At 42.7% G+C, this 20,537-nt stretch overlaps 1 protein-coding gene across 1 annotated transcript in view; it reads left to right on the top strand.

Annotated features, from left to right (window-relative positions):
• TENT5C (terminal nucleotidyltransferase 5C) overlaps positions 1-19,973 on the top strand; it is a 28,244-nt gene extending 8,271 nt beyond the window's left edge. Inside the window, exon 2 of the mRNA XM_049879975.1 lies at positions 14,661-19,973. Coding sequence (XP_049735932.1) covers positions 14,687-15,862 — 1,176 coding nt within the window. The 5' untranslated portion in view covers positions 14,661-14,686 and the 3' untranslated portion in view covers positions 15,863-19,973. The remainder of the gene's footprint in view (positions 1-14,660) is intronic.
• Positions 19,974-20,537: the final 564 nt, after the last annotated feature.

The raw sequence follows: 20,537 nt of genomic DNA, 5'->3' as shown, positions 1-20,537 counted from the left end.
TAGGAATCAATTGTATTTTTCTCAGTGTAGTCAGTCTCTAAAACAAAGATCAGCTCTGTTTGGGGATCTCTTTAAATTAGTTCAGACCAGTAACATCTCTGATTTAGAAAGAAGCATGTTCCGGGTGGGAGGGTGGGGGCAACCAGATAGCAAAAAGGATTACAGGTAGTCTTCACCTAATGATGGGGTTCTGTTCTGACAACTTCGTCGTGAAGTTGGTTCTGATGTGAATTGAATACCCTCCCCTTTTTTTCCCTTATCATTGCCTTTTAATATCAGTATATTTATAAATCTGATATTTATTTGCCTTTGGGGGTTGGAAACATTACATACAAATTTACAGATATGTTTTAATACATACATACTACGTAAAAAAATACACAAATCATAAAAATTTACTCCAACGATGAAGAAGAGTTGGATGACGTTGGGATTTTGTCAGTTGTGGTAATAGCTCCACTTGTGGAAGGTTCTGGATTATCCCTGGGATGGGGAATGGTGTTTCTAGTTAGAAAATTAGTGAGTTGTCTGTATGGTCATTTTCTTTTTTCTTCATATGTTTTGTGGCAGCATCGTAACTGCGTGCCGAATCTGCCTGTCGACTTTAGCAAGGCGATCAGCATTTGTGTCCATGTTTTCAAGCAACTGAAGCCCCTGCTTTAGTTTACAAAAAATTCCAGCTAATCCTTTCACTGTCAAAAAAAATTTTTTTTGACAACTTCTCTCCTTCTTTCTCATTATTTTTTTTTTCAGCATTTCTTTCCTCTTCAAAATCCATTAAGTCCAAATCCATTCAGTCCTGATCTGTCAGTTCCCCTTCTTCATGATCTATGAACTGTTCACATCAGCAATATCAAGTTCCAAATTCAGCATTCTTGCCATATGGATGATTTTTCCGCCAGTGTCTTCCATCATATTGATCAGATGCTTGGAGCATGTTCACATAACTCAGCCATTTTTTCCATATCCCCTGCATGCATTTCCCTGTAACTTCCTCCCAGGAAGGTGCAACGTTGCAGCTACACTGGTGGTCATTAGTGCAGTTTGTGGTAACTCGAATACGTTGTAAGTCGGAGACTGCCTGTATTTCCAGTTCAAGTTGTGTATGTAGCATTTAATAATGCTAATACCTTGGAAGTATCAAGGTTTCTATGCCTAGCTTCCATCTAAAGGTGTATATAGTCTGACCTTGTTAATTACCTTTGCCACAATTTCAGGGTGTTCCTTTAAGCACTTGAACTTCTGTGGTGTCGCTGTTGTAATGTCTGGGCTGGTATTTTGATTCTGTTCCATACTGTTTTGCAGCCACAGCATTAGTTCTTCCAGCGTTATCTCCCCAACCACACTTGCTTGAGCATCGCATTTTGAAAGATGGAAGGAACGTTCTGGTTGGAGGCTTCTTAGGGAGGGGTCTGTGGACAGAGCCCAGCCGTTGATAAGGATTAAGACTGTACATTGGCATTAGTGGGAAGTGAGAACTTGTGAAGGCCCCTCAAATTCTAAAAGCCTTACATAAAGCAAGGCAGCACTGTGTCCGTGGCTGCTTCTATTTCCACTGTCTGATGCAGTTGTCCTTTAGCCCAGGTGCAGGCAAGCATCCCAGCTGCGGTGGGAATCTCACCAAATTTTTTGGCTCCAGTAAATATAAGTGTCAAATTGCTGGAAGGATGCCAATAACCCTGAGAAAATAGAGACTTCCGCCTGAATGTGATCGAGCCAAGGGTGAGAAAAGACCATCTGTATGGTTTGCTGTGCCACCGACTTAGGACTGTTGCGCTGGGCACAGCTTCGTGGCATGGGGCAGTTATTTCTCCAAACTGAGGTACAACATGGGTATTTGAGTGGGCAACTGTATAAAATCACTTCTTAGAAAAGTTAACATGGAATATATTTTACCATCCTTCTAAAAAGATAAAGTATTATCTGGTCTGTTGCCTCAGAATGGTCTGCCAATCTTATTTGATGTGCATTAAACACACTTGTGTGCCTCAGTTACCTAACTTTGTAATGTGTTTGGGGGTGGGGAGGAGTCTCCAGAATGTGCCCTCCTGGTGAAGGGCTGACAGTCAGCAGTCAGAAGGCTTCCTCAGGCTGTCCCCTGGTCCTAGATAACTCCTGGTCTTCACTCCCCAAGGAATTCAAGGAATAAGGGAAGATGTGTCCCCGGAAGGCTGAATCTGCTTTGACCCTGGCTTTTCCCTTTTCTGTGCATTTATCTGCTGCTGTGTATATTGGGGCAGTTCTACTCTGTCCTATAGGGTCGTTATGAGTTGGAATTGACTCGAGGGCACTGGGTTTGGTTTTGTGTATATCAAGTCCGTGGAGCATTTAAAGCGCCTGGCTCTTTCCATGTGGGTGAAGGCATCTCAAGGTTCAAACCCTGTGCAGGTGGGGGAAGTGACAGGTGTCCAGTCTTCAAGTGCAGCACTTGTGCATTCATCAGTCACCCGAGGCTGTTTGTGTTTTCAGCTGTTTCCCTTCCAGCTCACCTTCCAGCCCTAGCCCTGGGGGTGGTGTCACGTCTTGCATACTTCCTGACTTCTCTCTGGAGCTCCAATTGGGCTATCTGTTTCTCCAATCTGAGAAAATTGTGCTTTTGCCTGCAGGGAGTGTCCTGTTCTGTTGCTTTATCAGCAGATACGGCCTCCTGATCTCCTGGCCACCTGAGTGGATCCTCTTCCCCCCACGAAAAGAAGAACCCCCAAAATTCATTGCTGTAAAGTCAATTCGGACTCAGAGTAACCCTATAGGACAGGGCAGAACTGCCCCATAGGGTTTCCAAGGAGTTGCGGGTTGATTTGAACTATTGACCTTTTGGTTGGCAGCTGAGGTGTTAATCAGTACGTCACCAGGGCCCTGAGCGAATCCCAGAAGTTCTTTACTGTATGAGCAGAGCAGTGTGCCTTGGTTTCCCTAGGCTGGTCTCCATCAGTCCATTCCTAAAATCTCCCTCCTCTGTGTCGTTATTTTTTCTGCTTATGCTGGTCCAGCAAGTTACTGCCTAACATCTTCTATTCTTGGGTTCTTTCTCCTTTCTGAACCTGCTTTCTCTAAAATCACCAGTGGCTTGCAACCTAGTCAGCATATTGAGCTCCCTCTGAGGAAGCTGGGATCATAGACCTTCATCTCCCACCCATTGTTCCTTTAAAGCAAACATTATCATAACTATTAGTCATTTCTATATATGATTTCATTCAATTCTGGTTTCTCCAGCCATCCTGGATACACCTCCAGATCCATAATGATTTGGGCGGGGGTGGAGGGGAGGGGAGGGCTTCTGTACTAACAGTTTTTTAAAATTATTTTTATTTATTTTTTTATTATACTTTAGATGAAGGTTTACAGAACAGGCTAGTTTCCCATTAAACAGTACATATATTGTTTTATGACATTGGTTAACAACCCCACAACATGTCAACACTCTCCCTTCCCTAACCTCAGGTCCCCTATTACCAGCTTTCCTGTCCCCTTCTGCCTTCTAGTCCTTGCCCCAGGGCTGGTGTGACCCTTTGGTCTTGTTTTGTTTTATGGGCTTGTCCAATCTTTGGGTGAAGGGTGAACCTCAGGAGTGACTTCATTACTGAGCTGAAAGGGTGTCCGGGGGCCATGCTCTCAGGGTTTCTCCAGTCTGTCAGGCCAGCAAGTCTGGTCTTTATTTTTAAATAGAGTTAGAATTTTGTTCTGCATTTTTCTCCATCTCTGTCCAGGACCCTCATTGTGATCCCTGTGTACTGACAGTTTATAAATACTTTAGTTCTAAATGCTTCTGCCTTGCTTTCAGCAGTTGCCATCTGGCCTTAGCCCATTCAGGCGGCCTTATCCTATCTAGCCAAACTTCTTTACCACAATTTTAAAAAACATTCATGCCTTCCTTCCCTTTCTTACTTCCCTTCCAGTGCCTGAGCTTCTACCTCCTCTTCAACCTCCCAACCCCACCCACATTACTCACCTTCGAGGTGGTGGTGGTGCTTGTTGCCCTTGAGTTGATCCCGACTCACTGCGGCCCCATGCATGCAGAGCAGAACTCTACTTCCAGAAGCAGATCCCCAAGCCTGTTTTCTGAGGCATCTCTGAATGGGTTTGAACTGCCAACCTTTTAGCTAGTAGTCACATGCTTAACTGTTTGTGCCACCCAGAGACTTCCTCTTAAATCCCATTTCTGCCACCAGCGGTACATCCTTGGGCAATTTACTTGTCTTCTTTGTTCCCTAGTTTCCTCGCTGTGCGGGGGCAATAATGGTATCTGCCTTACTGAGTTGCTGGAAGGATCACACAGGTTAATTCAGATAAAGCTCTTATAGCACCAACTCACAGCTCAAATGTTAACAGCCTGGCTTGGGACATTCCCAAATAGACTTTGGTGACTCAGTTAGGACACCTGGCTAATATCTAGTCATATTTGGTGTCCCCGGGCCATGGCTGAGGCTACTACTATAGACATTGCCCATGGAGGAATTGGGTACCAGAGCTTCTGAGGAAGTAAAATTAACCCTGCAGGGCAAGGATATAGGGAGGAGTAGAGAGTTGTTTACTTTAACAGCTGTTGTGTGTCCTCAGTGAGAAGTGAGATTTCCCACACCGTGGCCAATGAATCACCCTTCCTGGTTTCTCTGTGAGGGACCCCTGTAAGCCACCTTCATGTCCTTGAAGATGCAAGGTGACTAGACTCATGTCTTTAGCTTAGTTGGAATCTGTACTTAGGCAGACAGCAAAGCGTGGTTAACTCAAGCTTTGCTATCTTTGGCATGTGTGGTGGGACGGGCGATGGGAAAGATAAGCTGTCACAGTTATATAGTTAACAGAAGGTTGCTTTCTCTCTCTCTTTTTTTTTTTATAAGAGCCAATAAAATCTTTGTTTTAGAGCTATTGACTTTAGTAGCAGCAAGGGCTAGCCATCCTAGTGCACGTGTGGGTTTGTAGCCTGTGCTTATACCGCGCACCCCACCAGACTGGCAGAACTTGAGCTTGGTAGAGGGACTTGCCCATTCCCTGAGTTAGAATACTAGCTCTGGAGTTGAGGACCTGGGGTCAGTTTTTTCTGAACCTTATTTCTTAATCTGTGAAAGAGGGACAGAAGTAATTTCCTCAGAGAGTTTGTGGAGAATCAAATGGGAATTGATGTAAAGTGGCTCACAAGTACTCACTAAGTACTCTTGCTTCTAGACACACCTCTACACTTTCATTTTACTTGCAAGAGAGAAACAGGCCCGGAAGTTGTGGCTCTCATTCACTTAGCTTGCTAAGAGAAGAGGTGGGATAGGATATTATGAAGCGTGTTGTCATCCACTTTAATCCGATTTAATTTTGTAGGCATTTATATGCAGTGAAATAGTCTCTTTTGGCCTAGTTTCCTCTATTGTACATGGAGGAGAAGAGTCAGTGTGGAAGATGCCAGCCACAGCCGCATGGACCCCCCTCTTCCAGGAGCCAGGGATAGTGGGTGGCTTTGTTCTGTATATACACTTCTCTTAGAGTCTGTCACCAGGCTTGGACTATTGCCCATGGATGGGATCTCTTACCCTTAGCTGGAAAGTTTTACTAGGAATGATACAAGCTTTTGAGCTAAAACATCCAGTAGCAGTGAAAGGGCATTTTGTAATCAAAGGAATGTTGAAAAGTGTTTGAATTTCTTTTGTATTCTAAAACCAACATAGGGACAGAGGAAGAAGGTACTCTCCTAGTTGGCTCTGTTCTGGATGGAGGGCTTCAGCAGCTAAGAGTCCTGGCTCTAGCTGAGTAATCGTCAACTTCAAGGCTCAGTGTTTCCATGAAACCTCACATGAACCTTAGGAATTCTCAGTCTAAAACAGATTCTAACTTTAATTCTACCCCAAGTTGACAGATTTTAAAATTTGTGGATTCATATGCACATGTACCTTTATAGCTTTCATATAAAATATCAACAGATCTAGATTTAAGTACACACTGTGTTTAGCTTCATGGATGTAAATCTCCACATCGAGGTCTTTGGACAGTTTCTGTGTTTAATAACCAGCTGCCATTGAGTTGACTTCAACTCATGGTGACCTCATGAGTGTCAGAGTAGAACTGTGTTCCACAGGGTTTTCAATGGCTGAGTTTTCGGAAGTAGATCACCTCTGGGTGGCGTCAAACCTCCCACCTTTCAGTTAGCAGTCTAGCACAGTAACCGTTTGCGTCACCCGGGGACTCACTGTGTCTCATAAACCAAAACCAAACCCATTGCCATCGAGTCAATTCTGACTCATAGCAGCCCTATAGGACAGTAGAGCTGCCCTACGGGGAGGGTTTCCAAGGAGCGGCTGGTGGATTCAAAGTGCCAACCTTCTGGTTAGCAGCCAAGCTCTTAACCACTGCGTCACCAGGGCTCCCACTATGTCCCATAAAAAACCAAAACCCACTGCTGTTGAGTCGATTCTGACTCATAGCAACCCTATAGGACAGAGTAGATCTGCCCCCATAGATTTTCCAAGGAGCGCCTGGTAGACTCGAACTGCCAACCTTTTGGTTAGCAACCAGTAACACTTAATCAGTACACCACCAGGGTTTCCACTGTGTCTCATACCAGGGACAAAATAGGAATCAATTCTGATTTGACCTAAACCCTTGCCCATAAGACCTACGTGCAGTTGTTAGGAATACTCTTGGTACCCTCATCTCTAACTCGTTCACCTGCCTCTTCTGCTTGCCCACCTTGAAACTCTTTGCTCTTTCATAGACTGTCACCTTTGTTTCTAGAGTTAATTGAATAATCTGAGGATATAGATATACTGGGAAGCAGAATTAGAAATAGCTGTATTTTCAATCAGGGCTCAAGTGAAAGTTTTCAAACCAACCTGCCTTGACTGGCTGTGTTCCAGGCAGTGGGGAAAGCAGAGGTAAGTTAGACAGGACCTTGTCCTCAGGAAGCTTGGTTTAATCTCCTGGCCTAGTTTGCCCCCTTCCACCCCTTTTGCTGCCATCTCTGTTCCCCAAGCATATTCCTTCAGTATGTGTTCCACCCCTCTACTGTAGCCAGGTGACAAGAAAAAGGGAATTCTGGACACCTAAGGTAGACTCATCATTTTTTTTTTTTTTTTTAAGGTAGACTCATAGACTCATCAGGAGTTGGACTCCTTTAGAAGGCAGAGTAGCTTGAACTGAGTGAGCATTTGGTCACCCAATTTGTAAAAAGATGCCTTAATTTTCACTCCAGTTGAGAAATCATGGTTCCCACTTTTTCCGGTTTCCAATGTGCAAAATGCAATGAATGCATCTGTTTCTTAAACAGTAAAAGGAAGTCGAACACTTCAGTTTAATTTTACTAGACTTCAAATTTATTTTTTTACTAGTTACCATTTTATCAATCCTGCTAACTAAAATTTGCCTTTGACCAGGGCCGCTTTTGAGCTGGGAATTTGTGTTTCACCTGGGGATTATATCAGTGTTCATTTAAAGTGGTCAAGTAAAACTAAAAATGATTACAGTAAGCTCTGTTTGTTATCTAAGCCCCAAGGCCCTAGAACTTGGGTGATACCAATGTATAGGCTTACCTCGTTAGAAAGGCCCCAAATAAGTCATTGGTCCCTATTAGAAAGGAATTCTTCATTCCCCTTCCCTCACTTATTCAGACAATTTCAAATACGAAATGCACATTTCAGGTTACTTAATGCTTGTCTAAGTAACTTGAAATGTGCGTTTTATATTTGGAAGTATTTGAATTGGTAAGGGAAAAATGAGAAGTTCCTTTCTAATAGGAACCAGTGATTTAATTTTGGGCCTTTCTAATGAGCTAAGCCTGTATTTGAGCTTTCAGTTGCTTGAGCTCCTCTGTATCTAAATCACAGTAAATGGGGAGAACTAAATACTCTACGGTAGACCTGATACTTGTCATGTCTTGCACCAAACCCATTGCTGTCGAGTCGATTCCAACTCATAGCAACCCTATAGGACAGAGTAGAACTGCCCCATAGGGTTTCCAAAGAGTGGCTGGTGGATTCAAACTGCTGACCTTTTGGTTCGCAGCTGAGCTCCTAACCACTGTGCCACCAAGCCCCCTGTGCCTTGCACAGTGTTTTTATATAGACTTTTTTCCCCCAAAAGTTAACTTTGTCATTCATACATATGTGGGAAGAGTTGTTATGGAAGATGCCAGCTACAAAAAACAGGCATCTTGAATTCCTGAAAAAGGGTTTAGCTTGTTGTGTTTATTAAGGCTCTTACAACTGTACCCAATAATCAGCATACCAGTCTCAAGTGGGTAGCTATAAGAGATCTGAAATGAGAAATAGCAGTTCTGTAAAAGTGCAAGAAGTGTTTGTTTTTTTTAAATTTTATTTATTTTGTTGTTGAGAATATACACAGCAAAACATACACCAATTCAGTTTCCACACGGAAAATTCAGTGACACTGATTTCATTCTTGAAGTTATGCAGCCATTCGCACCTTCCTTTTCTGAGTTGTTCCTCCCCACTTAAGGTAAACTCACTAAGGTTCCTATCTAATCTTCAGAGTTGGCGATTGTCAGTTTTATTCCATTTAAATAGTTCTTAGAAGAGCATAATGCTGAAGGTAGACCTTTTTTACTAGTTAAGCCAAACTATTGTTTGGTTTTAAGATGACTTCAGGGGATACTTTTGGTTTAAGGTTTAAATATTATCTCAGGGTAATAGTTTCAGGGGTTCATCCAGCCTGCATGGCTCTAGAATGTCTGGAATCCATGAGAATTTGAAATTCCATTCTGTATTTTCCTCCTTTTGATCAGGATTCTTCTATAGAATCTTTGATCTAAATGTTCAGTAACGGTAGCTAAGCACCATCCAGTTCTTCTGGTCTCATGGCAAAGGAGGCAGTTGTTTATGTAGGCAATTAGCCACACATTCCATTTCCTCCTCCTGTTCCTGACTCTCCTTCTGTTGCTCTAGGAGATAGAGACCAGTTGTGCCTTGAATGGCCACTTGCAAGCTTTTAAGACCCCTGGCGCTGTGCAGCAAACTAGGAGGTAGAAAAGAAGCACTGAACAAGTTATTAGGCCAGTTAACTGGGATGTCCCATGAAACCGTGAACCTAAACCTCCATACCAGCAACCAAATTCCATGAGGTGTTTGGTTGTACATATGCAATCTGAGCTGCTACTTTTTTTTTCTTTTTTGTCTATTACATGACTTGTTTTGATAACAAACAGAATGGGATAGATGGAGGTACCTTTTCCATTATTTGGAGAATTTTTTGGGGGGAGGGTGGAGAGTTAAACCCTGGACATCTTCTCTAAAGCTGTACATGAGTAGAAGCTTGACTAATAACCCTTCTAGAGGAAAAGCAGCTCTTCCTCCTGCACCCATCCACACAGATACCAACCTTCAAGGCTTGGAGAGGAAGCTTCCCAGTGTGGGTGATTTTTGGCACATGGCTATGGAGGTGGTTGGGAGGGAAGGAAAGGGATTGATGCAGTTAAACAAGGTTGCAGATGCATGGAAGGCTTATAGGGAGGAAGATTTTAGAATATGGATCATGAGATTTTAAGTTTTTTCAGTTAATGCATGCATAGCTTGCAAATTCAAAAAGGCACAAATTAAGCAAGCGTTCTTCCTCCCGTCGCCCAACCTGGACATGGTATTTGGTGTAGACTGAATTCTTTCTTCTGTGTCCTGCCAGAGATTTTTATATGTTTGTGTAGGAATAGATTTTTGGTTTCACGTAGTTTTGCATTTGCTTTTCTATGAATGAATCTTGAAGAGAATTTCGCATTCATACAGAGAGAGCTGCCACTGTTATTTTAGATAACTGCATAATAGTCTGTTCTACAGATGTATCAATTCATTTAACTGTCTTCTACAAATGAATACTTGCAAGTATATCCATGGGATAAAATTCAAACTGGCACAAATGGTTAAGCATTCAGCTACTCTAGCCAAAAGGTTAGCGGTTTGAACCCACCCAGAGGTGCCTTGGAAGACAGTCCTGGCAGTCTGTTTCCAAAAGGTCACAGCCTTGAAAACCCTATGGAGCAGTTCTAGTCTGCACAATGGGGCCACCGTGAGTTGGAACTGACTCGACGGCGACTAAGAACAACAAACAGACTTCCTTGAAGTAGAATTGCTACATCAAAGGGTATGGTCACTTAACACTGAGAATCCCACTTGTTCTCCAGAGAGAGCCTTCCAGCAGAGTACCAGAGATGTCTCCGTCCTCACACCTTTGTCAGCAGCAATGCCCAGTGGACCTTTTGATATTGTCCAATCTGATAGCAGAAAATAATACTTTGAGGTTTAATTTGCCTATCTCTTGAGTGAGGTTGAATATAGTATGTGTGAATTCATGTCCTTTGCCCATTCTTCTGTTGGGATTCTAGTTTCTCAGATTTGTAGTAGCTCTTTATTTATTCAGGAAATGAGTCTGCCTGATATGAACAAATATTTTCCTAGTTTTGTCTTCTGACTTTGGACTTCATTGTAATATTTTTACCATGTAGATGTTTTTTATTTTTATTTAGTCAAATATGTACATTTTTTGTGGCTTTTAGGTTTTATATAATCTAGAAAGGACTGCCTACTCTGTGTGTGTGTATATGTACAATTTTTTTTTTTTTTTAGTACTCTCATGGTTTCATCTTTTTATACCTAAACCTTTAATCTCTTCATCTAGATCTTAGTTAGGTGTGAAATAGGGAGCCAACTTGATTTTTCCCTCTAGATGACTATCTACTTGTCTCAGTTTTTTTCCCTTTGTTGTTTTGAAATGCTTCCTTTAATATATATGAAAACCCCTTATATATTTGGTTTTATTTCTAGATTTTAAAAATTCTGTTCATCTGATTTTCTCTCTTTTGTGCCAGTAACACACTGTTTCAATTATCGTGGCTTCATAATCTCTTATGGGGCTGGTATACCTCACTTCTATTTTTTTTTTATAACATTTCTGTCCCTTCCCCCATATAAACGAAACCTGAAGAATTCTCAGTCTCAGATTGTGACATTGGATTTATCATAAGTTCACAGTTAAAAATATCTATATAAATTCTTAGACATATGTACGCCCCCCTCCCGCCACCACATAGGAAGAAGTCATAGCTTTTATCAGATTCTTAATGAGCTTAGATGCCCCTCCTCTAGAATTACTGTTGTGGAAGTAGGAGTCCTGGCTCTTAACTTTAGATGACTTTCTTAACAATAACAACCACCACAACAGAAGAGTTAAAAGTCATCCCTACAGTTACTGCTCTGTTGAGGTGCCTAGCAGAGATTTTCTTAAAATCGTTACTTCTATCCAAAGTACTGATTGTGCTGGGACTTCTCCGTGGCTCTGTGACTTCTTCTACCTGTATTGTAAACATGTACTGTGAGAGTACAACAGGTGATTCATAGGCTAAAGCAAATTGTTTTTCATAGGGTGGATCAACATATCTGACACAAATCTTATGTCACCAAATCATAGATAACCTAGTGGTGTTTCAGAACAAAGCTAGAACTCAAAATTTCTGTAATCACTGGAATTTAATTGTGTAGAGCCTTATACAGTCAGCACAGCAGCACCCTAGGCTCATCATAAAAGAGGCCACAAAGAAGTACTGAAGAGTATACAGAGCACAGGAAAAAGGAAATTCTGTCCCAAACCTGACTGGAACCAAATGCCAGCCACAATATACATGAATTATTTCCTCACAGATTTTGTTTGGTTTGCTTAAGTTAGGAAAGTTTTTGTGCGGTGATCTATATAGCCTAGGGCTCTTTAACCCTGTCCAAAGAGATTTGAAGGGAAACTTTTCTCCCTAGTAACAAGTATTTATCTCTAGCAAGTAAGGGCGCACTCATCCCAGGCTAGCCTTCCTTGAATTGGCTTGGATCATGTGATCATACTTCCTGTTGCTAGCTAAGCAAATTTACAGTCCCTTAGTGGTACAAATGGTTTGTGCTTGACTTCTAACCTAAAGGTTGCCAGTTCGAACCCACCAGCAGTGTAGCAGCAGAAAGCCCTAGCAAGCTACTTGCGTAAAGATTACAACCAAGAAAGCCCTATGGGACAGTTCTACTCTGTAACACGTGGGGTCACCGTGGGCCAGATTCAACTCAACGGCACCGGGTTTAACCTAGATATTGGGGTCCCTTGCGATACAAATGATTAATGTACTTGGCTGCTAACAAAAAGGTTGGTGGTTTGAGTCCATCAGAGGTGCCTTGGAAGAAAGACCTAGTGATCTCCTTCCGAAAAATATCCATGAAAACCCTATGGAGTACAGTTTTACTGACACATGGGGTTTCAATGAGTTGGAGTCAACTCGATGGCAGCGGGTTTTAACGTAGATACTAAAGGGTCTTCATGATCTGCTTGAGGAGAGTATCATGGTGGCTGGACTGGACGTCTTGCCAGGTCCCAGCTGCCTGCTGCTTCTGCCCCTCAGCCCCACTGACAGCTAAAAATACCTTTCTGTTGGCTTATGGCCATCTTAAGTGAAAATTTAAGCGAGTTCTTCTGTGTCCTTTCTGTTTACCCCAATCAAGGGACACCCCTTTTTTCGCCTTTATGTTTTCTTTATACCACTCAGACTGAATACACCACACACTGCCTTGTATTCTTGACATCTTGTGTTTTCACCCACCTCCTTTTTGGGGAGCTCCTGGGAAGCTGTCTCTGTGTGCCCAGCAGCACCCCGTCACTAACAACCATCCCACAGATATGAGAGATGTGGATAAAGCAAGGATCCCTGGCACCACTGCAGGGCCAGAAATCTAAGTTGGAGACCCAGGAGAGTGCGTGCCAGCACGCATTCAAAAGCAGCAGCTTTCAAACAATGAAAGTGCAGAAGTCATTAGGATTGGTTTTGTGTGTGTGTGTAGCAAGTCAGAAAGGCAGAGCGGGATGGGAAAACTGCTCACTTAAATGTTCACTGAAGTTGGCCACAAGCCAACAGAAAGATATTTAGCTGTCTGTGAGGTTGAGGGGGCAAAGCAGCAGTCAGCTAGGACCTGGCAAGGATGGTGCCTTGACCTTTTCCTTCAGCTCTTTGTATCCATCTAGCTAATAATCAACCCATGTGGATCTATAGCACCTTGGCTTTTAAATATATCAGTATTTGTTTTTACATATGGATTTAGGGATCCATTGCGTTCCACCCTTTGACAAGCATAACTTGTTTGAAAATTAACTTGGAGACTTTGTGGTTGAAGCAGGTGAAGTGTGAGAAGTGACGCTTTTTTCCCCAGGCCTTGGTCTTAATCTTTTTCTCCATAGGTAGCTCGGAGGTACTATTTTCTCAAAATACAGTTGAAAGATCACCCTGCCCTGAGGAAGTTTCCTACATTCCTGCATGCTTGCTGAGAAGAACAGTTCAACTACCTAACCTGGGAATTTTGTTATATAATTCTACCCTGGATAGCGGAAGTACTGGTCATATAAGCGAAGGGAACGTGATTTTTTTTTGTCTCCTCTTCTGGAAAATTCTGCTTCTTCAGCTCTCACAGCCTCTTTCCCTGGCCACCAGCATGGACCCAGAGATGGTACCTGACCAAGGTTGGCCAATGAGAACCTTACCCCTAGTTGTTTACCCCAAGTCCAGGGAGAGCAAGTTTGCATCCTTCTCTGAGGCAGAGCTGGAGGTTTGAATCAAGAAGCTTTCTGGTACATTTCCTTTTTCCACTTAGTTTGAGTTGACGTTCTGTCACTTGCAGCAAAAAGTCACACCCCTACTTACACCCTTCAGTTGGCTTTCTGTTCCCCAAGAATGTAAGCTCCATGAGAGCAGGACTGTGAGGGACATGAATTCTTGCTAAAAGTGTGCTCTACTGCAGCAGGAGTGGTCTGACTCACTTCTCGGTGTGGCTATAGCCCAGAGGTGAGAATTTCTTAATCACGGAGTGAAGAAAGTCTTTTTTTGTGGGTCTTGTGTTCTGTGTGTGGATGTGGTAGCTTAGTTAATGTCAACTAGTTCAAAATATGGTTGGGAGCAAAAATCAGGAGAAATAATTTTTGTAGAAAACAGGGAAAATTAGCAAGACATAAATCAAAAAACACCCTATTGGATGGAGTAGAAGTGCCTCATAGGGTTTCCAAGGATGTAATCTTTGTGGGAGCTGACTGCCACATCTTTCTCCCGCAGAGCAAGTGGTGGGTTCAAATCGCCAGTCTTTTGGTTAGCAGCCAAGCACTTTACCATTGCGCCAAGACATATGGGTCTGTGGCTAATGTTGTGTTTAGGTTACTTGGGTTAAATTTGTCTGTTTTTCTTACATAACAGAAACCATACCCACTTGACTTCCCCCGCCACTACATAAGCAAAACACGCAAAAAACCGAAACACCAACCCCCCCCACCCGTAAAGGTATAAAGTTATCAAAATTGATGTAGAGTAAAAGTTTTTATATTTATTTTGTACAATTCTTTAGGTATTTAACTCATTTAATCCTCACAGTGGGAGTTCTTGGGTTGTGCAAATGGTTACCACGCTTGGCTACTAACCAAAAGGTTAGAGGTTTGCATCCACCCAGAGGTACTTTGGAAGAAAGGCCTGGGAATCTACATCCCAAAAATCAACCATTGAAAACTCTATGGAGCACAGTTCTTCTCTGACACACATGGAGTTTTCATGAGTCAGAGTTGACTCGATAAGAAAATTGTTCTGAGATAAATCAACAGCTTCTCTAAGTCACATGAGCTGTTTTGCTTGTAAAAATGAATCCTAACTCTGTTTCTCACCCCTCAACTTTCAGTTTCCCTGGCAAGAACAACCCCCAAGATGGCAGACGAGAGCAGCAGTACCAGGGAGTGTGTGCCCTTCAGTGTGCTGAACTGGGATCAGGTTAGCCGGCTGCATGAGGTCCTGACTGAGGTTGTCCCAATCCATGGACGAGGCAACTTTCCAACCTTGGAGATAACCCTGAAGGACATTGTTCAGACTGTCCGCAGCCGGCTGGAGGAGGCGGGCATCAAAGTGCAGGATGTGCGGCTGAATGGCTCTGCAGCTGGCCACGTCTTGGTCAAAGACAATGGCTTGGGTTACAAAGACCTGGACCTCATCTTTCATGTGGCCCTTCCAACAGAGGCAGAATTTCAACTGGTTAGAGACGTGGTTCTGTGTTCCCTTCTGAACTTCCTGCCGGAGGGGGTGAGCAAGCTCAAAATCAGTCCAGTCACTCTTAAGGAGGCTTATGTCCAGAAGCTGGTGAAGGTCTGCACGGACACTGACCGCTGGAGCCTGATCTCCCTCTCCAACAACAACGGGAGGAACGTGGAGTTGAAATTCGTCGACTCCATCCGGCGCCAGTTTGAGTTTAGTGTGGACTCTTTTCAAATCATTCTGGATTCTTTGCTTTTTTTCTATGACGACTCCAATAACTCCATTTCTGAGCACTTCCACCCCACAGTGATTGGAGAGAGCATGTATGGGGACTTTGAGGAAGCCTTTGACCACCTGCAGAACAGACTGATTGCCACCAAGAACCCTGAAGAAATTAGGGGCGGGGGACTTCTCAAGTACAGCAACCTCCTTGTGCGGGACTTCAGGCCCACAGACCAGGAAGAAATCAAAACTCTAGAGCGTTACATGTGCTCCAGGTTTTTCATCGACTTCCCGGACATCCTTGAACAGCAAAGGAAGCTGGAGACCTACCTTCAAAACCACTTTGCGGAAGAAGAGAGAAGCAAGTACGACTACCTCATGATCCTTCGCAGGGTGGTGAATGAGAGCACCGTGTGCCTTATGGGGCACGAACGAAGGCAGACCCTGAACCTCATCTCCCTCCTAGCCTTGCGTGTGCTGGCAGAACAAAACATCATCCCCAACGCCACCAACGTCACCTGTTACTACCAGCCAGCTCCTTATGTCAGTGATGGCAACTTCAACAACTATTATGTTGCCCATCCTCCAGTTACCTACAGCCAGCCTTATCCTACCTGGCTGCCCTGTAACTAAACTTGAGACCTGAAGGTTCCCACAGTGGGAACCCCAACAGGGCAAGGGCTCTCAGGTAGGGGAGCCTCCTTCTAGATGTAGGTGTTTGGCTTTTAAAGGGGAACTCAGCTCTGATTCTGCTTTTTTTTTTTCTTTGTGTACCCATGGGAATGGGTCTACAGTATATCATGAGCCAACCCTAAAGGGGCCCATATTCCAGTGCCACTTTGGAAAATGCTATAGGAAGAATGGCCTATCCACATCTTTCCAAAATAGACAGTAACATGTCACGTCCCAACATTAGCACGTGGGGATTGGGCTCTGTGCAATAATCGAGATTGGGGAAAAGCTTGGGCAATACATGAGAAGTGTTAGGCTGATTGTCTTCCTTCTCACTTGAGCCTGGAGTCGGCTGTGTTGGGGTTCTCAGCAGTTAAATGAAAGTTGCGCTGATAGTCTATTATATCAATTTCAGTCAGGCAGAAAATGGTAAGCATGAGGGTGCACAGGTGATTAATTTTTTTGTTCAAGGGACTTATGTTTAGCCCATCAGCAGAGCTGAGGGTTTCCTTCATCCATAAACCGAAGCCAGTAGCTGGAGAATTGAGATCTGGCAAGAAGTGGTTTGTGGCTTAGATGCTGTGCTGTCACAAGGGATTGTGTGAAATTGCTGAGAAAAAAAAAAAAAAAAAATGACCTAAGTTTCCTGAAATGTAACTTGAAAACAAAATAAAATGTGGAACCTAATGTTAAAGTAGAATTTTGGTGGTGGTGGGGTGATTGTAAATAGGAAATGTGAATGTTCACTTTTTTTTTTCCTTTAGAGCGAGGAATTCTTATCGGATGACTTTTCTTTTCCCCCTTCATCAGCTCTTTTCATGGCTGACTTTTGTGTTTGCTCAAGGATTGTGCTGAGTCTAGAATCACTATGGTAACTGACATGAGGGTCTTCCCATGTTTTGAATGGAAACACATTTTGGTCACATTCCAAGTATGACTTGCCTTTTTATTTTTTAATGAAAAGTATGATTCCCCTCTCCCTCCCCCTCCTCCTCCCCCCCTGATATTTTCTGACAGCAAATGAATTCTGGGATTTCTGCAGACCCGGATGACCTGTGGAATTATCTGTTCTGTGGGCAGAGTTCTTTGGCTTAAAATCACTAACCTGTTGCCTCTGGGCTTGTGTGAAGGTGGAGGTGTAGCATTAAGTCTGGCCTTGTGTCCATCAGAGCAACCAAGGCACTTTGGAATGATGAATTCCAGCATATATGGGAAGAATTGAGTGACTGACTGATCTTCCTACTTCTGGTAGATTTGATCATGCTTGCTTGTTCTTTTTGAAGGAAAACATTGTTCTTCTCTAGCCTAAAGCAAGCTTAGTTAAGTGGGAGAGATCTAAGCTACTATTTTTCCCAGTAGACATAGATAAGGGATTTTGTGTGTTGAAACATTTTGTGGGATCTCTTAGAAAGCTTAGAAAGCATCACTTTAGGGTGTCAAGGGCAAAGACACTTCATATTGCCAGCTTGGTTTTTAAAGTTATTATAATCAAATCCGTGCTTCTGATTTTGACTTTCTTCTTTGGCCGTAAAAATCCCAAACCCTGACTGGTTGCTTTCTCCTTGCTTTAAGCAATGAAGTTATCTGAATGCAGAAATGCTTAGTAGAAAATGAGTGGTTACTCTTTTTTCTAAAGGTGTATGTTTAGGTTTCTTCTGGAATGCGATGTCTTGGTCCTCTTTAATGAAGGCTGATCAGAAGTGACTGAAATCCAAGACTTGGCTGGTATCCATGTTGTGTGACTTGAGGTGAATAAAAGCCACTTGTTAGTACAGCAGCTCCTGTGTCCCTGTGAACCTTAGTTATGTTTGAATTCACTGGCTTTGAGGCAAGGCCAGCTCTACATTGTGAGGGGGCTGGGAGCATTTCAGTGTTCAGTGGGGGAGTAAATCCCAATGAAGAGTGAATGCCAAACTCAAAACTACCTGGTCATCCATGACCTTAAAAAAAGCTGCCATTGTGGCCAAATGGCAACATGTTTGCACAAAAAATGACAGATCTTGGCAGATTTGTTTAACCAAAGCTTTGAAATGTGATGAAGCTGTCGACATAAGCACTTGCTAGCTTCTTACAGACATCAGTATTGTTTCTACTTAGGAGGCTTGGGGGATCAGGGTAAAGAGGCACTGGATGAAGATAAGATCAGAACTGCATCAAGTAATTAAATTTCCAGTTTGTCCTTGAAGTTGTTTCTGTTTTATGTATTTCTCCTATCTAGTCATTTTTTTTTTTTAGTCATAGTCCTTGTCAAAGGAGACACAGAAATTGCAAGAAATTTCCAGCCCCCCACTTCTTTACCACTATTACAGGGTGGCCACCCTACCATAATGGGACTTGGTAAGAGTCTTGGTAGAATGTCTTTACCATCTTGTTAAAGATGGTGAAGTCTCTTCTCCTGAGCTTTTATTCAGCTCAACTATTTTTGTAGTTTCAGAGTAGACGTGTGTTCTGGAACCATCGGGTAAAAGGCTGCCTGCAGCTCAGACACGATTGCAGTAGCCAAAGCTGCACCTTTTCAAAACACAACTCCTGCTCTAGTGATCTCCACCTACTCTACCTGCCTTTTGCCAGTCTCGGAATAGACCAGGTAACTTGAAGTTCAGATGTCCGAGAATTCCAGCTAAAACTTGCCTTTTATGCTTCTCACAGAAGCACCAGGGCACTCTGAACTTGTACTGAGTCCAGTGGTTCCCCTTTTGTGTGTTTTGAGTAACATGAAACTCGGCAGTACCAGAGGGCACTAAAGTTCAAGTGCAAGTTCTTGTCTAAATTTAAGTAGCCTCTCCTTTACTTCAGGATTCTGCATGGTTTTCTGATTGTTTTTACAAGTATGCGGCCTGTTATTCCAGCCTGCTTCCTGGAATCAGGTTGAAGAGTAGTGAGATTAAAATGGTACCATTTCCCCTTGTTTTGGCAGAAGGGCACTCACTAAATTCCTGGACTTGAACTTCGGTCCCACCCTTAAATCTTACACTGGCAGTAAGACTCTGTTCCTCACTCACAACTTCAACTTTTGAAACTAGCTCAGTGTCACTGACACCTTCATATTAGAGTTCTTGGTCACCGACTGCACGTGGGATGTGACATGGCCCAACCAGGGAGGACTTGGTGGATGGGGAGAGTTGGATAGATGCTGGTTCATGTAGACGGAACAGATGTCGTTTGGCATTCAAACCGCCTCCTTTCCCCAGTTTGATCTTTCCCTGGGGTTTGAGTCACAGCAAGCTGTATATGAACCTGAGTTTGATGGTGGTACATTAATAATCAGATTGCTAAAGTTTTGACTCTGTCCTTGAACTTCCCCTCTAGCACTAACCCCTTACCTTCATGGTAGGTTAGAATTTTAACTAGTACTGCTTTGTTAAAGTTGGGGAAATGGTGCCACTCGAAAGCAACTTCTTGGCTTTAGGAATAACTCCTTTCTAGTTAACTTTCTAGTTCTGGTGCCTTGTTTTAGGATGCAACTAGATTCTTAGCTCGACCGTCCTCTTCTAGAGAGTGAATTATAGTTATCTAATTGTTGAAAAAGAAACTCTTTCACTCACTGGGATCATTTCTTCCTGGGTATCTGTGTAGGGCTCTGCACTAGGGGCAGTCCTCTGGGTGGATTCTGTTAAGTTGAGAGAACTTCAAGTTTCCAAGATGAGATTCATATCTGTAACCTGGCAGAGACCAAAATGTCATAGCTGGTGTTATATCTCAATTCAGCCAATTAAGTTCAGAGGACCAAGGGAGGTGTGTAGGGGAGGTACTAAAAACAAAAAGCCTGTCAACTTTTCAGAATTATTTATGAAGACTTGTAAGATGAGGATCAGGAAGGAAAAGGGCTATTTCGTGAGTTCAAGTGCCTAAATCTCATTTACCTATCACTTTAAGAAAAATAGTTTAAGTGTAAGCTGAAGAAAACACTTGGAGTTTTGCCTGGGCTAGCGAGAGTTGGTGCAAATCCTCATGTGTGTTTGCAGAGGAAGGTGAGAAGATCATCCACTAAAGAGGAAGTAGTTAAAAATCGGGACCTGTGGGCTTTGTAAATTCTGTAAAAATTCAAGTGTTGTTTTTTTTTTTTTTTTTTAAATGGATAAAACTCTACTTAATTTTCTAAAGCAGCCATTGGTTTCCAGATTAGTATAGATGAAAAGTAAGACATGATTAGACTAAATTGGAAGCATTTTCATCATTCTGTACTCGTGTATATTCTTTTCTTAGCAGTGCCTAGGATGTAGGGGGGTTCCTCTTTGTCAGCTATCACTAACCTTCTTACTTGATGCCAATGAAATCACTTGTCAATGCAAGATGTGTTAGAACTTGATGAAATAAAAGCTTTGAGTTTGAGAAATAAAAATGTATTAAAAAAAAAAACTTGTCAGTTATGTTCATTTCCTTTTTCTCCTCAATGGTGAGTTTATTCTAGGTTACGAGGAACATGTCTAATGGTGGTGGACAGTTGTTAACATTATCAACATCACATGCTTCCCTGAAATACTGAGCTTTCTCTGGACTGGGGATAAGAATGTGTGTGTAGTTACATTGGGGGCCATCATTCTCTTACTATTTGGAATCTTCTCCGAAGCTCTTGTCTAATTTAAACTGAGCTGTTCTTAATCACAACTTTCCGGCTTATACTTATGGTAGGTGT

The sequence above is a fragment of the Elephas maximus genome, chromosome 3 (genome assembly GCF_024166365.1).
Source record: "Elephas maximus indicus isolate mEleMax1 chromosome 3, mEleMax1 primary haplotype, whole genome shotgun sequence".
Taxonomy (NCBI): Eukaryota; Metazoa; Chordata; class Mammalia; order Proboscidea; family Elephantidae; genus Elephas; species Elephas maximus.
The sequence above is the reverse complement of the archived record's forward strand: the minus strand, read 5'-3'. Positions and strand labels throughout refer to the sequence as shown.